Source organism: Crocodylus porosus, unplaced genomic scaffold (genome assembly GCF_001723895.1).
Source record: "Crocodylus porosus isolate Cpor-Errol unplaced genomic scaffold, CroPor_comp1, whole genome shotgun sequence".
NCBI lineage: Eukaryota > Metazoa > Chordata > Crocodylia > Crocodylidae > Crocodylus > Crocodylus porosus.
This window is the reverse complement of record NW_017728950.1, coordinates 169,001-178,705: the sequence shown is the minus strand read 5'-3', so window position 1 is coordinate 178,705 and position 9,705 is coordinate 169,001. Positions and strand designations below refer to the sequence as shown.

Sequence of the window (9,705 nt, the reverse complement as noted above, 5' to 3'; positions counted from 1 at the left end):
CGCAGCTCTGCTGGGGCTGGCGGTGCTGCTGGGCGCCGCCGCGCCGCCGCCGCTGCAAGGCCGGCGGCTGATCTGCTGGCAGGCCGTGCTGCAGTGCCAGGCCGAGCCCGACTGCAGCTACGCCTACAGCCAGTACGCCGAGGCGTGCGCCTCCGTGCTCCTGCCGCCGCCGGGCCCCGCGGCCGCTGCAGCCGCGGCCGCCTCCTCCAGGCGGCGGTGCCCGAGCCACTGCATCTCGGCGCTCATCCAGCTCAACCACACCAGGCGGGGCCCGGCGCTGGAGGACTGCGGCGGCGTCATGGGCTGCACCGAGGCGCGGCGGCGCTGCGACTGGGACAGCCGCTGCAGCCTGGCGCTCAGCCGCTACATGGCCTACTGCGGCAAGCTCTTCAACGGGCTGCGCTGCACGGCCGAGTGCCGCGCCGTCATCGAGGACATGCTGGCCGTGCCCAAGGCCGTGCTGCTCAACGACTGCGTGTGCGACGGGCTGGAGCGGCCCATCTGCGAGTCGGTCAAGGAGAACATGGCCCGCCTCTGCTTCGGCGCCGACCTGGGCGGCCCCGGCCACGGCCCCGGCGGCGCGGGCAGCAGCGGTGGCTCGGACGGCGCCGCCGACGACTACTACGACGAGGAGTACGAGGACGAGCCCGGCCCGCGCGGCAAGGACGAGCCCGACGAGCCCGGCCCCGACTTCGGCTTCCCGCACTCCACCGACCGCGCCGCCCGCCCCGCGCTCGCCCGCCTCCTGCTCCTCCTGCTGCTCCTGCTTCTGCCCGGGAGGCTGCTCTAGCGGCGGGGACGGGGATGGGCTGGGGCATTTGTGCCTGGATCCGGACCTTCCTCTCGGCCCCCTGGGGCCCCTCCTGGCTCCGGGCTTCTCCCCTCTCTCCTAAGGCTTCTTCCCTCCTTCGCACCCAGAGATCCCCTCCACCCCACACCCCTGCGGGCTCTCTCCCCCCGACCCCCATCTCTCTCTTCCTCTCTCTCCTGATCCCCTCCACCTAAGCCCCCATGCCGGCCCTTGCCTCAGCACACACACACTAACATCGGCCCCAGCCCTGGTGCAGGCTCTTCTCTCAGACACACACACACACCCAGACCCCCTACCCCAACACTGGTGCTATCTCTTCTCTCAGACACACACGCACAGTCTCTCCCTCACCCCAACACATGCTGTCTCTTCTCTGACATACACACACAGTCCAGTCCCTCCCCTCACCCCAGCGCTGGTGCTGTCTCTTCTTTCAGACACACATGCAGTCTCTCCCTCACCCCAACACTGGTGCTGTCCCATCTCTCAGACACACACACACGGTCCCCCCCTCACCCCAACACCGGTGCTGTCCCTTCTCTCAGCCTTACACATACACAGCGGCCCTCTGTCACGCCAACACACATGCACACCCTCCGCCCCAGCACAGGCAGGGGCTCTTCTCTCAGCCTCAAACACATGCATGCACATGCACTTCTCCCAGCTTCGTGCACACATACACACACATCCCCTCCGCCCCAGCACCGGTGGGGACTCTTCTCTGGGCCTCACACACATACAAACACCGCCCCCCCCTCCACCCCAGCTCCGGTGCAGGCTCCTCTCTCAGCCTCCCCAAACACCCCCTTTCAAATCCCATTGTGATGCTGATGACCCCCAGTTCATGGGCCTGGTGAACCAGCCGCTGGGTCTTGTGTTGTGTTTTGTTTTGGTTTTTTTTGCCTGGGAGTGAAAAAAAGAGAGGAAGGAGGGAAGTGTCCAGGACTGGATTCTCGTTATTGTTATTGTTACGGTTTGGGTTTGTTCTTAAGAGTGTGCACTATGCAATTTGCTCCCCCCACCCCACCCCCCAGCTTGTGGCAAGCAGCAGGCAAATGAATTTAAAAGAGGACCTGTTAGCAAAGCTACTGTAGGTTCATTAGCACCCCACCAAAAACAAGCAGCAAGAGTAATGTGCTGAGAGTTGCTTTGGAGCTTTTTGACATGTAGGTGAGAAGGAGGCGGGTGACTGCCAAAACTACTGCCTTTAACTGCTCCGGAGTAGTCAACAACTTGATCTCAAGTACCAGTTTCTGCATCACCATTCATAAAAGTCACAGTGATGCCTGAAAGAGGATTACATTTGAATTGTCTTTAATTAGCTGGAAAAAAAAAGTTCTGAATGAATTTGGTGGCTTCGCCCTCTCCCCCTCCCCACCCCCCCAGCCTCACATGCATCTTCTTCCATAACAAAAGCCTGCCAACAAACATTTCTTCCTTCTCAACTAAGGACAGAAAAATGCTGATTTCTTTCCAGAGTTGTTGGCTATACTGAACAATGCAAGTTTTGTTTTAAAAGAGCTCTGCACTGCCATCTTTGAAAGACACTTTTTAAACTCAAGAACTTGTATGTACAAATATCCTGAGAAGTTATATTGCCTCTAGTCATATCAGGGTTGCTGACCTCTGGTAAATCTTATATAAAATGTATTTAAAACTGGGATTTGTTACCAGTCGCTCTACTTTGTATATAGAATTTTATAAATTGTATGCTTCGGGAATAATTTATTTTTAAAAAAAAAATTAAAATTTTTAAATCTATGTCCTATTTGCCAGATAATTGCATTTACCCTTCTTTTCTAGAAAGGTACAAATTTCATTTTGTGTCTAAAGGGACACAAGCACCAGTGTTTCAGTGAAGGATTCACTAGAACTTCAGATGTACAGTGTATTTTATAGATTCGAAGTGAACTTTCTTATTTGGAGAGAGACTCTATGAACGTTGTAGAATTGTATAAAAGCATTTCCGAGCTGCCTTAAACATTGTATTTTTATAGAAGGCATAAAAAAGGTCCTATGTTTTAAATATCTCCGGCTTTGTGTATTTTTAAATGTGTAAATTAGTAAAGAAAGTTTTAAACAATGGATGTGGTAAAATTGTTTTCCAGAGACACAGCTATTGAATGGCCTCTCAGCTGAGTTGTAGATGGAGGAGGGGGGAGGAGGTGGACCACAGAAAGCAAAAAAAAAAAAAAAAAATTTAAACACTCCTTATCTGTTTCTGGTGCTTTAAATAGATGTAAATTACTGGTATTCTTACTTTAATGAGTAATTACATCCAAGAGGTAAATACAGCTTTGAAAATACCACTTAAAAGCAAGTGGGTGATTTGATAATGTGTTGGCATGGTAACGTGGTAGCGCCAGAACTGTGTAAAACAATTCTCACTTTTCCTTCCAAGGACGCTGGGCTGGAAATGGAGGAATGCTGCTCTCACTCCACACTCTTAGAGACTCTCTTAGGTATGCAAATAAGTATCTTGCGAGAAATAGATACCTAAAAGGAGGCTACTGTCCCAAGCAGCCTTTGCAAGTCTTTAGGTTGTATACACTACAAGGACTTGAAACAAGATGCCTGAAACCTTGGTAGCCAGCCCGCTTTCCATCATGCTGCAGGAGTGCAGAAGTAAACAGGCCAGGCTGATGAACAATTCCCGAAACTTGCAATATTGTTCTTAGGGGTAGTTTTGCATTGGGCTGAAGCCTGGTTTGCTGCCAGAGCTACTGATCCACACTCAAACGCCCTTAGATAAATAATTACCCTTTAAAGCTGTGTCGAGTGCTGATACACTTGACCTTGTAAATAGAAATGTTTGCAGTAGGAATAAACTCCGGCATTGGAAAATCTTTTAAACATTAACACAAAAGAGAGAGCTCAGTCCTCTGGGGATTTGAGTCTGAACTGCGCCAAGCTAGGCACTTGCACAAAAAAAAAAAAGTTTATTTATCTTCTATTCGTGCTGTTTATTTAAAGCTTTTCGTTTTAAACGCAGTGATTGGAAAGCAAAGTCAGAAGTTTAAAAGTCACCACAAATAAACTTTGACTGAGGGGGGGGGGGGACAGATTAGCAAGATGGTGCTTTTTTTTCTCTCTCATTTTACCAGATCTTGACAGAGGGTAAATAAATCAACATCTGTCTGTTGTTTAAGTCAATTAACCTAATTATAAATCCCTGGTTTAAGGATCTTATTTTATTGACAATTTTCTGCCATGTCTTTAGCTCAGAAGATTTTGCATAATTTTATTAGGCGTTGAACTGCTACATGTATACACACAGTAACAAAAAAAAAAAACAACCCATCTCAAATAGCTGTGATATCAAAGAAGTCTATGGGTATGGTGTGTGGCTATGATCTAAGTTCGTTTTTAAAGTCATCTGAACGGTTGAGTAAACTTATTGTTAAAACAAAGCTGAAAACGTTGTTTCTCTAGGAAGAGAACAAAGAGTAGTTGGGTGAGACTTGTAAATGGAATCAGCTTTCTTTACAAAATGCTGAGTTTGCAGGCGGTTAGGGAAGATCTTAAATATTTCCCCAGGCTCTTTAAGGAATGATCTTAAAGATATTTTTGATTGGCCAACACTTTGTGACCATGCAGACAATTTTAACTCATTTTAGGTGAAAAATTAAGTCCCAGTAAAAGCCTCTCCTTTTTCCTCAGTAAGGAGTAAAGGCATTAGCACTAGAAAAGGACTGATAATTAACTGCTACAATAAACTCAAGACTTGATTTTACAGGCTCCTGTCAAAAGCATCTGCCTGGAATAAATCAACACTGAGCACCACTGGGGAGGGAGGACACGAGTCTTTCTGCTTCCTTCCCTATAGAAAAGTGTATGTTGATCTGTGGCTTGTTTTAATTTAAACAGTCCTGCAAGCAAAGAAGCCACACTAGCTATGTCTTATGATCTTCACCTTCAGACAAAGATAATGCTGTAAACTTACTTGGCTTTTCAGAGTAAATGCTGCTTCCAGAATCAGCTATTGATTAGAACGGGTTGGTATGCTCTTGCAAAGATTGCACAGATGTTGAGGTCTGTCCTTTTAAATCCACTTGTTACTCACCCAGTTAGAGGGAAGGCTGGAAGTTTTTACACTTCTAAGAGGTGTACTTTGGGCATCCTTGCAAGGGGGTGGAAAATATTAGTATGCCTGACTCAGGGTCATTTCCCACTGGAAATGAAGCAGTTGATTTTGTAGATATTTGAAAATACTCCATGCCCAGGTTCACTCCTGGTGATCTCTTCCGGGGAGAGAAGGAACTCTCTTCCATTTCATGTAAAATAATCCAATGGGTTCTGTCCCCTTTTTTATTCCCAGTTACCAGGTTTGAATTCTCGGTGACAGTTTATTTGTCTTTGGAGGCACTTCAGTGACAAATGTTTAAGGGAGTGTGGGACAATGGTGGAGAACAAGGAGGCAGTTCATTGAACTGACAGTGACCATACAGTAAATAGAGGGAGATTCAAGCTTCACTGATCACCCAAGCGCACAGCAAAGCTTTTGTACACAATCACAATAGACATAACATAAGGTCTCTGTTTATTTTTAACAATATATACCAGTGGATACAGGCAGACATACATAACTTTGAAAATAATTATGAAACTTAGCCTATAATAAAAAAACTGAAATCACTGGGCTTGGCCTGCCTTTTACAACCACGTTGGAAAACACACAGGCTTTTTAGCTATAAACTCCCCTGTGCTCACAGTAAGAATTACAGAATCATTATAACCTTCAGTGACAACGCCTATGTATAATCAATATGTACTATACGTTTGGGTACATGTGTATGCAAATCATTGTGTATGTGTCGAGGAAGAACTTCTTTCTCCATGTCAAGCAAGATAATTCAGTAATAAAGGACTCTTTGCCTCATTTTTTCAATACTCTGTGGATGGGAGGGAAAATTGCAAAGAAGTCAAGATGTGCATATACAAAAGGACTGGAGCATACTACCACATAGTCAGATTGAAGGATGGAAAACATGCTCACCTTGATCTAAGTGTAGGTGTTGCCTCAATATTGTTAAGATATCGAGGCCACACAATTTATTTTGGTTCTGCAGACAATAATAATATCTCGGAATGCCATGCTGCCAGTTGTAGTATACACATGTAAATTTACAAGTACAGAAGGTAGTCTTGCAATACAACACGTTTCTAAATGAAAAGATCAGCTCTCCAATGTGAGATTTCAAGTCTGTCATACAGATTTGTAAGCAGCAAAGTCGAAAGTTACTGTATTTTACTTGAGGCATTGGCTCTGGTAGACAGTTGAAAAGGCTCACATTGACTGTCTGAATGACATAAGTAATGCGCTATTAGCATAAATACTTTCTAAGACATCCATTTAATCAATTTCTTAAATAACAGAATGATCTACTACAAAATAGTGGACTGTATACACTATATTTTGGCACAAAGATGGTCATTCTCCCACTAGTAACCAGGGGCTCTAAATAAATGATTTCAACAATGTTTTATTAAAGGAGGACAAGAGCCCTCGAGCTGCATTAATCGGGGAGAAGTCGAGTGGCACTTTTGTTATGGAAATGTTAAGCACATAATAGTTCAGGCAAACAATGTGGAGCCACTTCATTCTTTCAGCCATGCTGACACCTCTTAAAGAGGAACTGCAGGGAAGGATGTGGGAAAGATTTGCTTTCTGAGGAAGCTTTCAGCTAATATTTTGGAGGGTTACCTCCAAACCCCATTTAGTGTGAAAGTAACTGAAGGACATAAACAGCCCATGAGGAGAAATAATTTATGTAGCTGATAATAGCCACAGGCACCTTGCCTCCAAAATCAAGTCAACATACTTTTCGAGTAAACATTTTCTTAAATTTCTATGAATTTATTATGAATGCTTTAGATTTTTTTTTACCAGGTTGGGAAATCTCTTCTGTATACACATGCATAAACACACAGGAGTATAGAACTAGTATTATATGATGAATATACTATAGAGAATGAGATAAGAGAAGAACGAGAATTAGAAATGTGGATGACCTGAGATTAAGTAGGACCTAGCAGATGATAAAGAGATGATGCTTAAATCTGATCTGGTCAGAAACAAGAAACCAAACTGTGTGTAATACTACAGTGTTTGGATAAAAGAGAAAATGTTAGCAGTGGCATTATGGATAAGGTGGAGAAAGGAAAAGTCAAAGGACCCATACAAGAAGAGGTGAACAATGGCCAATGTGTAGTTAAAGAATGGAAAATGAAGGAAGGGCTACTTTTGTCAAAAAAGACAAGAAACATAATTTACCAAGAGACTGGATGGGAGAGAGAGATGTTAAGAAAAAGGTAAGGTAGGAATTAAAAATAATATCAAGTTAATAGGCCTAGAAAAAGGACAGATAAGGATACCATCAATAGAACAGAGTACGGAAAGGAATTAGGATGAAAAGGTGAGAAATTCACATTTGGAGAGAACAATTTTGATATGGCATCTGGAAATCCAACATGTGTCAGAGAGACAATCCATCAGAAATGTGACACCAACCAAGGAGGTAGCAGCTACAGACTGGAATGGAGATTCTAATGGTTGAAGCTAGTGGGATAAACCGATCTCAAGAGGGGATCAGTAATGGATCTTTGAAAAACAGCAGTAGGCAGGAAAAGAGGAGAAGTTTATTAGAGGAGACTTTTTAAAAAGTGGTCAGTAAAGTAGGAGCACTAAGATAGAACAATGTTTCAGAAGCCAAGAAAGAGAACTGAGGAGGAGAGAGAGAGTAATCAACAGTATTAAGAGCAGCAAACCAATTAAGAATACTGAGGCTGGAAGTACTCTTTACATTTAGCTTGAAGGAGGTCATTAGTGTCCATGCTGGATTGGAGAGGGTAGAAGCCAGTTTGGAGGGGATCAGAAGGAGATTAGGAAGAAAGCAAATCCAGGCAGTAAGAGCAAATCCTTCTCTCCAGGATTTTGGAAGCAGGAGGGAGAAATGGCATGGAATGGTAATTAAAGAGGAAATGTTCTTCAGGATATGAGGAAAGTATGTTTTGAAGCAGAAGAAAGCAAGACAGAAGTGAGAAAGATAAAATAGAAGAGAGGTGAGGAAAAGGTAAGAAGGAATTAGCTCAAGGGGACAGGCCAAAGGGTCAGAGGCAAGAGTAGAAAATGAATAAAAAATGAATGGAGGGAAAATGAAGGATAGAAGGAACACCTTCCCCACCTGACAGTGTCAATTTTGAATTGAAAAAATTAGTTAAATCCAAGTATGTGATGGACCAAGGCAAGGGCAGGGCTCAGAAAAGGATTTTGAGGATACTGAAGGTACAGAAAAGATCTCATTTCTCTTAGAGGAAATACTTATTCATAAGCGTTCATTAACATAGTATCAGAATGCCTCAGAACACTAATGGCACAAGAGACCTTGCTATTCAAGCAGTCACCTTGACATTTGTATTGTGACATGTATTTTTTATCATGACGGGCATTCCAGGATGTTAGGATGCTCCACATTACAAAGTGCACCTCATCATGCACATGCTACAAAAGTAAAATCATATTTGGCATTGGTTTAAAATCATTCACAGCCTTTCTTTAATGTAAAGACTCTTTATTTTTCAAATCTTCCGCATAATAAATTTGAAGAAATTGCACTTGTCTTGGTCTTCCAAGACTAAAACACAACTTTGCTTTTGTTATTTAAACATAGACAGAGAGAGCCAAACCATCTGCTGTTGAAAGGAGATAAAAGCACCTCTGTCCAGTTTCTTGATGCTGAGAAGTAAATTTTAAGCTAAAATTCTAAATAACCTTAAAATCAAAACTTAGAGTATTGGATTTGCTATAACAAATCAGGCCAGAGCCCCATTAAATTAGTCACTAAAGACTTTACCTAGCTGGACTTTTTCAAGAAATCTCCCAACATTGTCCTGTGACAAGTGTAACTCCTTTCATAGTAGCAATAGTGGAAGCATTCTTATAGTCAGGGGAATGGCATTTTACCATGCTGGCACTATCAATTCTGGACTTATAGAAATAGTTCTTCCTTCTGAAATCAGCTTGTACTGTGGAAAATGAGATTAAAACTAGAAAATGCTGGTAAAAACAGAATATTTAATGACAAGAAGTGTAATATCACTTGGTAAGGGTAATTTCTGTTACTCTGTTACACCTGATTTAAAAGATTATTTTAAACTCATTTAGAAATGATTGGTATTATATTGTAATGGTGTTCAATAGGATGTACCCTGAATCACTTAGGCACTTCTGAAAATGTCACCTTAAATCGTTAACGGTTTAAGTGGTTTGCATGCACTCTGTGGTCACACAAAAGTAATTCAATGGCTTAAAGCATGAAAGAGTTTTAGTGACCAGTGGTGTGCTGTTGGACACAATGTCTGACAGGGCATGACTAGGTTATGGAAGAAAAAATTATGTGCAGTCAGGTGATCTAAAATGGACCATGAACCCCAGGAAGACCTTCTCAGAGGGCTGATCTATAACATAGATCTGGCCAACATAGCAATGCCTGAATAGCCTGTGCATGCAAACTCAAAAACCAAAAACACACATGATCTACTACTGATCAGGGTCTGCTGTAATTACATGAATGCACCTGAATGAGGTAAAGTGCAGACTATGGAGCACCTGCTTATTTTCTGACTCTTTGGTGAGACTATATGAAGGAGGATCTCACTGCAGCAACAGAAAGAGCTATTGTTTGTGCACAACATCCAGTTTATGACAAGGACATGAAAGGAAGTAGTGGTTTGCTTATTGTAATCTCCCATGCATGTCCTTCAATGATTAGCAGTACCTCTGGCCTGGAGAGTGGATATTCATTCTCTGATGCGTAGTCAGCTTGCCGGCTAGGGCATCTATGTGGGTGCCATTAGTTATTGCCTGCCACGACTTTCGTGTTGCATGAAAAATA

The 9,705-nt window shown here is 43.4% G+C and overlaps 1 protein-coding gene across 1 annotated transcript in view; it reads left to right on the top strand.

The window, feature by feature from the left end:
- GAS1 (growth arrest specific 1) overlaps positions 1–950 on the top strand; it is a 2,266-nt gene extending 1,316 nt beyond the window's left edge. The window contains exon 2 of the mRNA XM_019554706.1: positions 6–950. Within this exon, the coding sequence (XP_019410251.1) occupies positions 6–790 (785 nt within the window). The 3' untranslated portion in view covers positions 791–950. The remainder of the gene's footprint in view (positions 1–5) is intronic.
- Positions 951–9,705: the final 8,755 nt, after the last annotated feature.